Raw genomic sequence first — 16,654 nt, 5'->3', positions numbered from 1 at the left:
GCACTAAAGGGTTTTTTTTACCTCAAATGCTGTTGCTTCCTTCTGCTCCCACCCCCTTCTGCTTTGCCTGCCCTTGTTCTTCCCCCATCACACGTTGAAACACAGTCTTTCCAAGGTGAAAAACAGTTTGCTTTCAGGAGATGGTATAAGAAATCATGCTTGACGTGGTCTAAAGAGAAAACACATTGCAGTGAATAAGTTGCAGGTGACCAGTCCATAGTTCTTCAGGCACTGTCTATCAGATCTAATCCCTGAATCTATTTGTCACTTCCACTGTCTAATTGTAAGGGGTTTGACTTAGATCATAGCTGAATGGTCTAGTAGTTTTCCCTACTTTCTTCAATTAAAGTCTGAATTTGGCAATAAGGAGTTCATGATCTGAGCCACAGGCCAAAGTTCATAATTATTTGAACAAAAACTCCAGGCAGTGTGAATCTTAGGTACCCTTTTGATTCCCAGAGTCACAAGAACCGCTTGTGTGTGCTGTCTTCTGCCCCCTTCCTCCAGCTTGGGCATCTGTGTGGTGCTTGGACGCCACCAGAGTGCTGGTGACTGGGAAGTAACGCCACTGCATAGGCTGAAGGGGGTCTTCCCTAGTGGCTCAGATGGTAAAGAATCTGCCTGCAATGCAGGAGACGTAAGAGACTTGGATTCGATCCCTGGGTCAGGAAAGATCCCCTGCAGAAGGGGATGGCTACCCACTCCAATATTCTTGTCTGGAGAATCCATGGGCAGAGGAGTCTGGCGGGCTACAGTCCACGGAGTCACAAAGAGTCAGACATAACTGAGTGACTAACACAAACAGGCTGAAGGTAGCTACTGAACATGCCTTCAAGTTTAAGATAATAAGTAGATTACTTAAGGAAAGACTATGAGAGCAAAGGAAATTATATAAGATAATAAAAATATTCTGGCCATTGGGTAAGATACTTATATTTTGGACTATTGAGTGGAGATTCTGTGTCTTTTAGCTAATGGAGGATACTCTCTGGCATGTTGGTGATGTATGCTCTTCCAGAAGTGACGATTGACAAGAGATTGACAGTCTTACAGTGTTTGGCTGTAAAACAAAAATTAGGCAGTAATTAAAAAAACAAAACCAATTAGATCCCATTTGTTTATTTTTGCTTTTATTTCCAGAATTCTGGGAGGTGGATCATAGAGGATCCTGCTGTGATTTATGTGTCGTGGTGGATTCATGTCAATGTATGGCAAAACCAATACAGTATTGTAAAGTAAAATAAAGTAAAAAAAAAAAAAAAAAACCAAGACACTTATAACGTGTCTTCATTACGCTCTCATTTATTTTACCTTACCCAACACATACCCAAAAACTTGTGGGTGGCTTGTTTCTAACTAATGTAGGAGCAAAGTCCACTGTGAATTTTTATTCCCTCACCAGTGAAAGAAATATTCTATGTCTGTATTGTCCTGTATGGTATCCACACGGGGCTGTTGAACAAACTTAACATGGCTGACGTGTCTGAGGAAATGAAGTTTCAGTTTAAATAGTTGGATATCGCTAGTGGTTACTCTGTTGGATAGTGCAAGTGGATAATGGAGTTTTTTCCCCTTGTTGGGTTTTTCCTACAGAGTGAAAATTAAGCCTTATGTATTTTACAGTCTCTTCTCTTAAATGGCAGATCTAGGTGTTAGCGTGTACTGTGCTGTGCTTAAATTGCTCAGTCGTGTCCAGCTGTTTGGAACCCCGTAGACTGTAGCCCACCAGGCTCCTCTGTCCATGGGGATTCTCCAGGCAAGGATACTGGAGTGGGTGGGTTGCCGTTTCCTTCTCTATGTTACTGTAAATCTTATGATATGACGTCCAGATTACAATTATTGATTAATCACAGCCTACAACTTGTCTTCTTCTCGTCTTTTTTTTCCCTCACTTGCTTATTTAACACGTTTATATTGCATGCCTAATTTCTGGGCCCTGGGAATATGAACAAGGTCCCTATTTTCATGAAGCTTAGAATAATTAACAGGTATTTGTAAGACACTTAAAATACTTAATTTTAATGTTTGCTCTCTGTAATCCTTCTAGCAGTCCTTCCAAGTAAGGATATGTTTGATTGCTTGTCAGTTGCAAGTGCTGAAATTTTTTCAGATCCACATTCTAACAGACAAATGTGTGTTGGGTTGGCCAAAAAGTCCGTTCAGGCTTTTCCTTAAGGTTGTATGGAAAAACCCAAACGAACTTTTTGGCCAACCCAATACTGTTAATACTATTACTGTACCTCTGAGAAACTCTCTGTCCTGTTGAAGCTTCCTGTAAATGCACTGTCTTAAAACTAGGCATCATCAGAACCTTTTGGTATTAGTAGATCACCTGGTTATTCCCTCACCTTCCCTTCCCCCCTAGCCTTCTGCCCGCCCGCTCCTGAGCTGGGCCTTCTTCTGAACATTGCATCTTGTTTGCTGACTTGGGGCCCAGAAGGCGTCCTCTCGCTCACAGGCAGTCCCAGCGCTCTGGCTGTTCCTGCTTCTCCTTGCAGGGACACTTTTCTCTCACTCACCCTGCAGATGTCAGCCTCCTGCTCCCCCGTGGGAAGCACTGTTTACCTCCTTCACTGCTTTACTCCCTCCTTTTCAATAATGAAAGCAACATCGTAAGATAATTTACCTTCTTTTGTGAAACCTGTCATTTTAAGAACAGCATAAATTGCAGTCAAATGCAGCTGGAGCACAAAGGAGAGATGGATGCTAAAGTAATGATATTTACATCATAAAATGACTCCTACACGTTGGCAGTTGCTGATGGAAACATTTGTTGTTCAGTGATTTCGGAGTTGCTTAATTCTATACTTGACAACCAGATTAGCTAGGCAGTATTACTTAGGGATTTTTGCTTAGGCAGGAGAATAGTCTATGTGTATATAATGAGGCGTTATTGTGGAATTTGTTAATACGGGATTCAACCTTTTCTCTTGTGATATAATTGTCCAATAAAGGTGTCATTTGTTCACTTGCTTAACCAATATTCGTTGAGTTACTTTTATGTAAGATGCACTAAGTGAGATCAATGAAGGATTAATTGAATAAAATATATAGACTTGTCTTCCCCAGTCTGCCAACAGCTTAGAGCAATAGAAATTTGGCTTTTTTTCATTGTTTTAGATTTTGACACTTAAAATATTTGGGTGTTTATACTACTTTTTTATTTGAGGATGGAATTCCCATTTCAGTGTGTAAATTGTAATACACTGTAATGAAGATCTCTAAGTAACTTTAATAAGGTGGATTATGAACCATAATTATAGCCAGTAGCTAGTGACATTGATGAAATAGGAATCTTTTTTCAGTGTTGTAAAGAAGAATGTGGTGGGCTTCTCTGGCAGTCCAGCAGTTAAGGCTCCGTTCTTCCCATGCAGGGTGTGTGGATTCAGTCCCTGGTCAGGCACCTGTGATACTACATGGTGCTTGGTGTGACTAAATTTAAAAAAAAAAAAAAGTGCTCTTTTGTATGTGTCTGTGTAGAATTGGACTAACTGAAAGCAGGTGGGTACCTTCAATTTCCTTTCCAATAAAGGAAAATTGCTTTTTTTGAGACGTAGTTGTTACACAATATTATATAAGTTTCAGATGTACAACAAAGTGATTCATAATGTTTAAAGGTTATATTCCATTTATAGTTATTACAAGAAAATTACTTGTTTTTAACTAAACTCAATGAGCTTTTAATTAGAGATGTTATTCAGTTATATGGCCTTTTAGGGAGTGTATAGATTAAGTACTTGAGGCTTTGAGTTAAAAAAAAAAAAAAAGAAAAGATCTGAGTTCCCACTGTTTTGCTGCTAAGATTGACAAGATGTATGCAGAGCTTTAACACAGTTTCTACAACATAGCAAAATGCTTTATAGAAGTCTGTTGTGTGGTTGCTTCATTAGTGTTTTCACTCTCAGGTTATATAGCCCTTGAGCTTTTCCTTTGATTGGAAAGTAAGAAACTGACCCTTTATATAATATTCTAGAAAGACTAGTAATTCAGTGAACCCTAGTCTTCTAAGACTGTGGACATATATTCTAAACTGTCCTGAAATGGTGGTAGTAATTAGCACCACACTTTTTTTTTTTTTAGTGGTTTGTAAAAGTAGGGTCTATCTGTGTCCAAATGATCACAAAATAATATTTTTCTATTATTATTTCTTGAAAATAGCACCATGTTTTTAAATTTTCTGAAAAAGTTAAGACTGTTTAAAAAAAAAAGATTTATTTATTTTTGGCTGCGCTGGGTCCTCGCTGCTGTGCACTCAGGCTTTGTCCTGTTGTGGCAAGTGGGGCCTATACTCTTCATTGCAGCGAGCAGGCTTCCCACCGAAGTGTCTGCTTTGGTTGTGGAGCACGGGCTTAATGGCCTTGCAGCATGTGATATCTTTCTGGACCAGGGATCAAACCCATGTCCTCTTCATTGGCAGGCTGATTCATAACCACTGGAGCACCAGGCAAATCCCAGACCAATTTTTTTAATGATTGGGACAATAAAACTTTCAGCTTTCCCCTAGTCCAGCCCCAGACCTCTGTGTGTAGTTTGCTGTTCAGCTGTGCAAACCAGATATTTCCACATTGTATTATTTTGTACAAGCCTGGTTTTAAACCTTATTTTGACTTTGAAGGCGTGTTGAGGTCAGTGATGTTTAATTTGGTACATTGTTCAGTGGTGAAATGGAATTGCAAATTGTTCTGACACTTAATGTGATAATGTTAAATGAATTATTTAGTGTTAAGTAAAGAACCCTGCTAAATTATTTTAAACTATTCAAGTTAATTAAAGTATTTTAAGGTTTAGTTTTTCAAAAATATATTTTCCATCCATAGGTTAACCTTTTGAATTTTGAATCATAAGATATCCTCTTTTAATTAAAATAAAACCCTTGTACTTGACTTTTTAAATGTATAATAAGAAGGTTAAATTTTTATATGAGCTCTTTAAAAAAAAAGTTAATTCAATGTTTTCCTTTATATATTTAAAAGATTGAATACTTTGAGGATAAAAGTGGCATGACACTCCATGGATGATGAAATTGGCTGTTAGAACTTGTGCATTAGAATTGAAAGGAAACCATGCCACCTAAATCTGAATCAGGATGCAGTGGCTGAAAATAAATCCTAGTGTAAGAGTATGACAAGAAATAAGCTGCCATTTATAAAAACGCACTTAACCTAAACACACTGAAATCCCAAGGAATTTTCAAGCTGTGAAGTAATGGGAGCAGTCATTCAATGTGGAAAGAAGCAGCCAGTGCATGCCTCCCTCTTTGAATGTCTCATAAGATCACATTGTGGAGCGAGGTGATTGAAACAGAAAAGACGATTTAGTGGCAGCATAACAGCTAGATTACCATTTAGAGAGGCCAGGCCCCTGAGACGTGATTGCATTAAGGGGATAGGCCTAAGGTTAGAATACAGAGAGAGGTGTTCAGAAACAGGCTGCCACTGGTTTTTTTCTTTTTTTCCCCCTCCAAAGGATTTACACATGTATAGTTCTCAGTTCAGTTCAGTCGTTCAGTTGTGTCTGACTCTTTGCAAACCTATGGACTGCAGCATGCCAGGCTTCCCTGTCCATCACCAGCTCCTGGAGCTTGCTCACACTCATGTCCATCAAGTCGGTGATGCCATCCAACCATTTCATCCTCTGTCATCCTTTTCTCCTCCGGCCTTCAATCTTTCCCAGCATCAGGGTCTTTTCCAGTGAGTTAGTTCTTTGCATCAGGTGGCGAAAGTATTGGAGCTTCAGCTTCAGCATCAGACCTTTCAATGAATGTTCAGGACTGATTTCCTTTAGGATTGACTGGTTTGATCTCCTGGCTGGCAACCCACTCCAGTACTCTTGCCTGGAGAATCCTGTGGACAGAGGAGCCTGGTGGGCTGCTGTCCATTGGGTCGCACAGAGTCAGATACGATGAAGTGACTTAGCATGCATGCATGCGTTGGAGAAGGAAGTGGCCACCCACTCCAGTATTCTTGCCTGGAGAATCCCAGGGGCACAGGAGCCCGGTGTGCTGCCGTCTGTGGGGTTGCACAGAGCCGGACGCAGCAGCAGCATAGTCCTAATCCTTGGTAAACATTCCTATACCTGTCTGCAGCTGTTCGTTTCTTTCTGAACGTTTATCTGTCAGTCACTTTGAGACATCTTCTTGGCTTGGAGGAGTAGTTTCTGCCTAGTCTTTTGGGCTTCACCTCTTAGGAACATGGGCTGTCCTGCTTCAGCTTACCAAGTGCACATCTTGGAGTTATTCTTTACCTCATAGCAGCACACAGTCAGTTGTCATAATACCAACCCCCTGTCCCTCTTCAGTCCTGCAGATAACCAGTTATAGGTAGTGAAGTCGCTCAGTCATGTCCGACTCTTTGCGACCCCATGGACTGTAGCCTATCAGGCTCCTCCGTCCATGGGATTTTCCAGGCAAGGGTGCTGGAGTGGATTGCCATTTCCTTCTCCAGGGGAACTTCCCGACCCAGGAATCGAACCCGGGTCTCCCGCATTGCAGGCAGACGCTTTACCGTCTGAGCCAAATTTGTTTAATGTTTGTCTTCCACTAAGCAAGTCTTTTCTTGGTAGACAGAGGCACCCAGAAAATATCCTGATGCTGGGAAAGATTGAAGGCAGAAAGAGAAGGGAAAGACAGAGGACAAGATGGTTGGATGGCATCACCAACTTGATGGACATGAGTTTGAGCAAGTTCCGGGAGACGGTAAAGGACAGGGAAGCATGGTGTGCTGCAGCCCATGGGGTCACAAAGAGTCAGACACAACTGAGCCACTGAACAACAACAAGAATAGGCACCCAGTAAAGATTTGCTGGATGACCGTCTGTAAGAAGCTTCCTCTAAAGTCTGGGCATGGCACAGCTTCGGCCAGGGGGACTCACATGAGGGAGAACAGTGGACTGAGCTGGAGAGGGAGCAGGGACTAGATCCCAGAATGACATGCAGTCATGGGAAGAAGCTTGTGCATCACCCAAGAGCAGTTAAGAGGCCATTGAAAGATTGTAAACCCACGTCCATCTTTGGGTGGATATCTCCCTTCTAGGTCTCTAGCTAGTGCTTTCTTCCTAGTTTATAGAAACTCTACTTGGCCCATGAAAACAAAGTAACACAGTAAATACAATTATGGTTACATGTACAGTAAATTTCTGAAGACATTTCTAGAGTACTTTTTTTACACTTCATAAAATTATGGTCTTATGTAGTTAAAGGATATATATGGATTTGTAAATAATTGGAAGAATTAAAATACTTATATTTTAATACTGAAATAACTATACTCAATTTGGCAATCACAGTTAAAAACAAAACCAGTAGTATTTACAGCTTTCAGATTTTTTAAAAAAAAGGCAATTGGTGGATCTCTAATATCTCCTGAGGAATTTGGTATTATATATCAAATCTCAAAGAAAGGCAGTGCCAAAGAATGATCAGATTACCGTACAGTTGCACTCATTTCACATGCTAGCAAAATTATGCTCAAAATCCTTCAAACTAGACTTTAGCAGTACATGAACTGAGAATTTCCAGATGTACAAGCTGGATTTAGAAAAGGCAGAGGAACCAGAGATCAAAATTTCTAACATCCACTGGATCCTAGAAAAAGCAAGGGAATTCCAAAATATATATATACTTCTGCTTCATTGATTATGCTAAAGCTTTTGACTGTGTGGGTCACAACAAACTATGGAAAATTTTTAAAGAGATGGGAACACTGGACCACCTGACCTGCCTCCTGAGAAACCTGTATCCAGCACAAGAAGCAACAGTTAGAACTGGACATGGAACAAAGGACTGGTTCCAAATTGGGAAAGGAGTACGTCAAGGCTGTATATTGTTACCCTGCTTATGTAACGTCTGTACAGAGTGCATCATGCAGAATGCCAGGCTGGATGAAGCTCAGGCTGGAATCAAGATTGCCAGGAGAAATATCAATAACTTCAGATACCCAGATGACACCACCCTTATGTCAGAAAGCGAAGAGAGGAACTAAGAGCCTCTTGATGAAGGTGAAAGAGGAGAGTGAAAAAGCTGGCTTAAAACTCTGCTTTCAAGAAACAAAGATCATGGCATCTGGTCCCATCTCTTATGGCAAATAGATGGGGAAAAAGTGGAAACACTGACAGACTTTATTTTCTTGGGCTCCAAAATCACTGTGGAGGGTGATTTCAGCCACAAAATTAAAAGATGCTTGCTCCTTGGAAGAAAAGCTATGACAAACTTAGACAGCATATTAAAAAGCAGAGACAACACTTTGCTGAGAGAGGTTCATATAGCCAAAGCTGTGGTTTTTCCACTAGTCATGTATGGATGTGAGAGTTAGACCATAAAGAGAGCTGAGTACCAAAGAATTGATGCTTTCAAACTGAGGTACTGGAGAAAACTCTGGAGAGTCCTTTGGACAGCAAGAAGATTAAACCAGTCAATCCTAAAGAAAATCAACCCTGAATATTTATTGGAAGGACAGATGCTGAAGCTGACACTACAATACTTTGGCCACCTGATGTGAAGAGCTGACTTACTAGAAAAGACACTGATGCTAAGAACGACTGAGGACAAGAGGAGAAGGGAGTGACAGAGGATGAGATGGTTAAATGGCATCACTGACTCAGTGGACATGAGTTTGAGCAAACTCCAGGAGCTATCGAAAGACAGCATAGACTGGTGTGCTGCAGTCCATGGAGTTGCAAAGAGTCAGACACGACTTAGTCACTGAACAACAACCACCTAAAAATAAGCAGAAGGAAACAGAAAAGAAACTCCATCCAACAAATTAAATAATAATATTATGAAAAAAAAGAAAAAGTCACCTTTTATACTGCAAGTTGTTCCTTTGAAGAAATTTTAAATGAAAATTATTTTTAAAGTCCCATTAAAAGAAAGTGATATATTATGTTCAACATATATTATTTTTAAATGAGCAACATTTTTATAGCTTTTAAACTAACCTTCCAAGAAACAATATTTCTTTCTCCTATAAAAAAAAGTATACTTACTTTTCTGATTATAAAAGTGATAGATGCTTATTACAGAGAATTTGGAAAATATATGGGAATCTTAAATGCCTTCATTTTGATCTCTTCCCATCTTTCATGTTAAGTTCCACTTTCTTTAAAACTGTATCTTCTTTTTTTTGTCTGTATCAAGTAGATAATTTTCTAATATGGTTCTCAGTTTCTTTGCTGGGATCATTGCATCTCATTCATTCCTTTGGGGTTCATTTAACTTCTTGCTGAAATGAATCCTTGAGTAGTGAGGATCTATGGTGAGGATCTATGTTTTTGTATGAGTATTTTTATTTCATTCTTACTCCTTCATTATAATTTAGCTAGACATGGCTGGCAATTATTTTTCCTGTAGTGCTTTAAGTTAAAAAGTCTATAGGTACAATGGTGCCTTTTGTCCTTTAAAAATAGTTACTTTGGAAAAAAAGTAGTCATTTTGGAAAGCTACACCTTTTCCCACCTTAAAACATTCTTTTTTTTAGATTTACTGTGCTCACATACCAGAATAATTTAATTTTTAAAATAAATAAATGGTTGAATGTAAGTCACTGGGTATGGTAATATATGTTGTTGTTGTTCTTTAATTGGTAAGTAGTGTCAGACTCTTTACAACCCTAAGAACTGTAGCCTGCCAGGCTCTTCTTGTCCATGGGATTTCCCAGGCAAGGTACTTGAGTGGGTTGCCATTTCCTACTCCAGGGGATCTGCCCACCCAAGGATGGAATCCACGTCTCTTGTGTTGGCAGGTGGATTCTTTATCACTGAACCACCAGGGAAGCCCATGGTAATATTTAGCCCAAAACAAAATCTCCTAAGATTGCTATTTGAATATGTACTAGTATTATATTTTATAATATGCTGTACGTAGTGTCATATGTTTATTTTACAGTTCTTTTTCCAAAAGCGCTATTTTTAGTTGTATTTTGATTTAGATGGATCATTTATCTGCACTGTCTAGTGAAGCAGCTACTAAGCCTGAGTGCTGATGTGTCCTGATTTTATATACTTTTGTCAAATGATTGGAAGTTTTGAATAAATACCTTGATTAGTTTTAGACCATATAACTTAAGATAATTCATTTTTACATGCAGATTTTTTTCCCACAAATTTAAAGCTGATTAGCATCTTTGTTTTAAAAGTTAAGGTTTGACTATACAGTATAAGATTTAGAAGGAAGTTGTAGAAATAAACAAGATAGTTGGTATGTTTACCTGGTGGTCTGCTTTCCACGTTATAGTCATGTACAGTGTGTTTTTGAAGTATTAAGGCTGATCTATCGTCTTTATATGTGAAGTATTAGGTCTTGATAAAAAGATTATCGGAATACCTGTTCAGGTTTCACTCTAATGAACAAGGAAGTTTGTTAATAATGCCTTCTGTTTTTCAGATTGCAAATAGAAGAATCTTCCAAACCTGTAAGGCTATCACAGCAGCTGGACAAAGTCGTGACAACCAACTACAAACCTGTTGCTAATCATCAATACAATGTAAGTCTTCATGTTGCTCTTCATTCTGGTCTGTCTTTAATGTCATACACTCTTAGGTTTTGAAAGGACCTTGGCAGTCCCACACCTTGCCGTCAGGTGCTTGAGGTATCCAGGCTTACTGGGCGAGATAACAGTTTGCCAAGCATAGAAAAGGTATTCACTCTATAGCCAAAGTCATACAATAAGAAGAAGACAACCACTGTTGAAATGATTCCTGAAAAGTTTTTCAGAGAAATCAAACATTTCTTCAGTGTTTCTAATGGTTTGAAGCATAGTATCCTTAAAAAATATATATTAGCTTTAGAGTTTTTTCTCTGCCTTTATAACTGAAAGTAGGATCATGAACCAGTGGTCATTTTTCCCATTATTAAGATCGCTTTGCCTAGTTTGAGCTTTTATAGGAATTTTTACAGCCTCACACTACTATGTAAAGTGTGCGCTGCCTGAATGTAAAAAAACTTTTTCATTAAAGTATATTGTATGTACTATATTTATTACATATATTGGAAAAGGAAATATCAACCCACTCCAGTGTTCTTGCGTGGAGAATTCCATGGACAGAGGAACTTGGCAGGCTACAGTCCATGGGATCGCAGAGTCAGACATGACTGAGCGACTGACACACACTTTATAAATATATAGTGTACATATTTGTACACATACACAGTGTATGTATGTATAGTACACACATGTATACATCTTATGTGTACTTTGTGCTGGGTAGTTCAAAGGTCTAACTGTTGTAATTATTGCTGTGATCCTTTATTGATGCAGAAACTGAGGCACAGAGAGGTTCGCTTCCTTGAGGTCACACAGCCAGTAATCAAATAGTCCAGACGTTGAACCATGGAAACTGGTTTAAGAGCCTTACTATTTTTTTTTAATTGAAGTACAGGCAACTTACAATATTGTGTTAGTTGTTGATATCCAGCAAAGTGATGTGATTTTATATATATATATATATACATGCATGTATATACACGTATGTGTATATATATATAGTGATAGTGTTAGTCGCTCAGTTATGTCCGATTCTTTGTGACCCCGTGGACTGTAGCCCACCAGACTCCTCTGTCTATGGCATTCTCCAGGCAAGAATACTAGAATGGGTAGCCATTCCCTTCTCCAGGGGATCTCTCTGACCCAAGGATTGATCCTGGGTCTCCTGCCGTACAGGCAGATTCTTTACTTTCTGAGCTTCCAGAGGAGCGAGCGAGCGCGCACGCGTGTGCGTGCGTGCATGCGTGTGCTGCTTTTTCATTGCAGGCCATTTCTTATATAGTAGTATGTGTCTGTCCACCCCTTACTCCTACTTCAGTCCTCTGCCCATTTCCCCTCCGATGACCATAAGTTTGTTTTCTAAGTCTGTGAATAGGACCCTTACTCTTAAGAAACCCGTGTTGCTGTAGATCCTTAGCATTGCTTAAAGAGCTAAGTGATTTGGGTCTTGAAGTACCTGCAGTGTAAGGAGAAAGTGATGATTTTCTGAAAATAAAAGGAAGTCCAAGTTAAGTCAAGTAGCAGTTGAGAGTTGATGCCTTTGTGTCCTACTTTGTTGCTTAAGATTTCCCCTTGATACTGAATTTAGGAAGAAATAAATACTCTTTAAAGTTTGGCCTTTAAGTTCCAAGCTTGTCAAATGATGCAGGTTAGTATCTGCCCAACCACTACTTTATGATATTTGACTATCTTATGGTTGTTTTATAAAGACAGGTAGCAAATGTAGACGCCTCCAGGCCAAGCAGGCATCTTCTTGGGTAGGATGCTGAAATTTAAGACGGTAAATGGTAGAGACTATGATGAACTGAAGTGCATGTGCCCCTTCTAAAGACATCCAAATTTTAAAAACTGCTACACTGTTTCTCTCTATTGTTTATAATAGGAAAAGACTAGAAACAAATGTCCAAAAATAAGGATTAGTTCAGTACTTTAACAGTTTTTATTTTTTAGTGCTAGGGCGATTTTATCATAATTTTCTTTTTTATGAAATCTTTTTGAATTCTTGGAATTGTCAGTCTTTTTGAATTGTTGGAATTGTCACAACGAGTACCTATTGTCTGAATTGTTACAGTGAAAGTTTCACAGTGTAAAGTTTTTCTGTTGCAATGGGAAAGGGGGGAAAGCTAGGGAAAAGTGTTAGTACTTAGCCGTGACAGTGTCCTCCCACAGTTATGTAAGATTTGTCTCCTCTGAACAAAAAATGTTTTTTTGTTTTTTTTTATGCCAGTTTTATGCCTGAGATACCTGCTCTTGGTGAACCAAATAAATAAAGTTTCTGTCTTCAAGGAGCTACCATTTTTTTTCAGTTTCTCTGGTCATGCCCTTTCAGACCCTGTTTGGGTATAAGCCATATTTCATTTGACCTAGTGAGTCCACATTTTGAAATTACAATTGCTTTTTTCTTTAGTTCCATTACAAGGGTCCCTCTTGTTATACTGCTACATACCATCGTTTCTGAGGCAAAAGGAAAATCTCTCTTAGGTCAGAGCTGGCACTTTCGCTTGTATCAAAGCTCTGACCTCTAATTCATGTTCAGAGTGATGCTGGCACTATACCTACCTGGCAGGTATAGAAGGATAGATTCCAAGTGTCATATTTTTGGAGTGCTTTTTATTGCTGTCTTTTTACTACTAAAATAAGTACAAATACATTGTATTCTGAACCACTTGGTAGGATATAAAGCTGTCACATCCCTTTTAAAGAGACTCTTTAACGTCAAGTGACATTTCAGTTCATGGTATCAACCTTTGTTAACGTTGTCATAGCGCTGAGTCATTAATATTGATGTAATTATAGTGGTGAGTCATATAATCTTTAATTAACAAAGATTGACTGTAAGCCACCACGTTACACTGCTTGAATGTTTAGTGATTTCCACCGCCCCCCCACTCCATGAGCGTGTTTCGGAAATTGGTGGAGGCACCTGCATAGCTCTCAAAAGCATAGATAGTATTATAATAAAATGCTAACTATAATAAGAGTGTAAAGCTTTTGTTTTTGTGGCCAGGGAACTAAGAGCCCACAAGGCACGTGGCCGGGGAAAAAGGTTTTTTACTGATAGAGTCATATAATCCAAATATAGAGTCTCTGATGTATAAGATTCCTTTCAACTGTTGCCATCCCTGACTGCAGGTGAGGGTGCCTGTGTATGTTCTGTGTTCTGGTTGGCTTCGTGGACATCATTATCCCGCCTATGTAAATGTCATAGCATTCTTTTATGTAGTCTCCAGTCATAGGACCTTTCTCATAAGGAATTGTGCCCCCTGTTGTCCAGACAGTGGTCTCAATGCTGGCTATAGACTAAAATCACCTGGGAAGCTTTTAAAAAAGAAAAATACCTTCAGAGATTGGTTGTATTGATCTAATGTGGAGGCCAACTATCTTTAAATTTTTTACCTAGTTAGTTCTGGCATTCAGCCACTGATCCAAAGAGACAGGAAATCTGCCTGTCCCTTGTGGCATGTCTGCCATCTCCTGTGGCATGGGGAGCAAAAATGATGCTTAGAAGGGAGACCAGGAAGTCTCTTTCCACTAAACCTAAGGCTTTTTAGAAAGAATTAGTATCTTCTTGTCTCTATTATCATCAACTCCCCACCCTACCCCCCTGCTTCCAGCTTGAATAAAAGACTTCTCTTTGCCTTTTCTCCCCACCCTGGCAAGAGCTCCTGGTCTGAAAGTGATAGAACATTAGAAGAAACTGAACTAGAAAATTAGTGTTGGAGGGAGCAGAACCATTACATAAAATCTTGAAATAAACCCCCAGGAACTAAAAAGAAAATTTATTATCATGCATACTCTGTTTCATTCTGTGGAGCGGCCAGTTGTGTTGTCTTAATCCTCAGAACTAAGATGTTGGGTGTTTTTGGCTTGGCTTTTTTTTTTTTTTTTTTTTTTTTTTCGGTTAAATATTTATATATATGTATATAAATTTGGAATTTTGTTGATTAAAGTGGGTGCCTGCAGGACTGAATCTAAAGGCCCCTCGGCAGTATTTGCTACTGTATTATAGAGTTTAGTGTAAGAATACTACGTGGTTTAAAAAAAAATGCTGCATGCTTTGTCCATTTGAATTTGCACACCAAAGACTGATCAACCCTAAAGAATTAATTTCCTCCCAAGAGGTAACAACAGAAATAGAAGCATAGAGGGTGGGGGAATCTTTCATAAGGATTTAAAATGCAAACCATGATATTCAAGGCTGTCACGCTCACTTTAAAAGTTGGAAACCTCCACAAAGACTGCCTTGACAAAGCAATCAAAGTATTTCTGCAAACAACAATCTAGAAATTTACAGACATCTGTATTGTAATATTTTAATTGGAAGTGGGTGGCATTTGTAATTTTAGTCAGGGATTATTGTCTCAGTAATGATGGTTGAACAGCCCTATGCCACATCCACAATGGGTGTTCAACATTTGGTTGCCGTTCAGTCTTGAATAATTTGTTTTATATTTTGAAAGTAAAATTGTATATGATGGAATTTGGGGATTATAAAAATTTGTACCTGGAGATGAAAGTTCTTTCTGAATTGACATTTCTGTGCAGCTGGTGACACCTTAGTTTATGGTCATTGGGGGCAGATATCAGTAATTAAAATTCATATAATACAAAAGCTATTTCTAGTCTAATAACTAGCCTAGTAGTATTTTGTGGTGGCTGCAAACAAGTTAGAAATCTGATTGCTTTGAGTGTCGGTTCCTGATAGTGCCAGTGCGAAACAAAATGCCCAAGGGGAAAGAGCTAAAAGGAGAAAAAATGGCGTACCTTGAAACAGTGGTCTTTTCCTAGACTGGTGCGTATCATGTGTTGTTTATTTGTGGAATTAATTTTTAGTACAGAGTTATACTGTAGTTGTACTGTACTGTAGTACAGAGTTACTCTGTAACTCTGGAGATTAACACTAGTCTGAGTACTGTTGGCAGAATACTATACTATACTATACTATACTATACTATACTATACTATACTATAACTTTAGTATAATACTATACTATAACTTTAGTATAAAGTTACAATATTAAGACTGCCATTTGTACACTGATGAACTTAAAAAAGAGAAGTTACCTCAGGGATCTTAGTTTTGGCATGAGTATAATTAGTTGCTAATAATTTAATGATCATGGGATCATTTTAGTCCCTTTTTATAATTACATGTACTTTGGAACCACCTGATACCACAGAGCAGAATTGGGGTGATGGATCGCTCTTGAACATTATCAAAAAAAAGATTTAAATAATGCTGTACTACAAAAATTTTATTGAGCCATTGATAGGCGTGGTTAATGCAGAAAGATAAGCAAACAAGTCTTGTCTGTTGTCTCCCCATTTTAAAGGAGGAGAGCACCAATGTTAAATGCAGTGTTTTTTTGAGATTGAAACATGTAAACCAAGATTTAAAAAGAAAATTTTCTGTGTAGAATTGGTACTTTTCTCACTGCTCATTAACATTACAAATCACAACCTAATCTGACTCTTAATCAATACCTTCAGTATTGATTTTGAAGTTTCTTTCTAATTTATTCTCAGTTCTTAGCTTCAATCCTTTTGGGTCTGACCTATGGCTTTTAGGGTTGGGACAACTTGATAACAAACACTTAAGTTTTTCTTTCCACTGCCTATTGGACTGTATGCCCTCTCTAAAGTGGACTGTCTTGCTTTGGTAGTGGAGTCGCTCAGTCGTGTCTGACTCTTTGCAACACCATGGACTGTAGCCTACCAGGCTCCTCCATCCATGGGATTTTCCAGGCAATAGTACTGGAGTGGGCTGCCATTTCCTTCTCCAAGGATCTTCCCAACCCAGGGATTGAACCCAGGTCTCCCGCGTTGCAGGCAGATGCTTTACCATCTGAGCCACCAGGGAAGTCGTATCTTGCTTTACCAGCATGTTTTGTTACTTGAAAACATTTTTCCTGTTCATCCTCCTAGCTTCTCGAGTCATTTTACATAAGGAAGAGAGGGCTAAGAGTGGAAGCTGAATATACCATAACTTCTGTTTCCTATTTCCTGAATTTAACTTTGTCCATCTTCTTTCAGCATAAATTAAAGCTGGGATGGAAGAGCAGATAGAATATTGTACAAGTGTAGCTCCATACTGAGAGTAAAAAAGCATGGCACTGACCTTTTGCTAGGTTCCCACCTCTCTGTCTTGTTTTTCTTGAGGACCAATTGTTATAGCC

At 38.8% G+C, this 16,654-nt stretch overlaps 1 protein-coding gene across 1 annotated transcript in view; it reads left to right on the top strand.

Moving 5' to 3' along the window:
- Positions 1-16,654, top strand: part of GTF2F2 (general transcription factor IIF subunit 2) — a 134,656-nt gene that overhangs the window by 100,752 nt on the left and 17,250 nt on the right. The window contains exon 6 of the mRNA XM_005687430.3: positions 10,379-10,478. Coding sequence (XP_005687487.1) covers positions 10,379-10,478 — 100 coding nt within the window. The remainder of the gene's footprint in view (positions 1-10,378; positions 10,479-16,654) is intronic.

The sequence above is a fragment of the Capra hircus genome, chromosome 12 (assembly GCF_001704415.2).
Source record: "Capra hircus breed San Clemente chromosome 12, ASM170441v1, whole genome shotgun sequence".
Classification (NCBI taxonomy): Eukaryota; Metazoa; Chordata; class Mammalia; order Artiodactyla; family Bovidae; genus Capra; species Capra hircus.
Note: the sequence above shows the minus strand (reverse complement) of the source record. Positions and strands in the feature narration are given on the sequence as shown.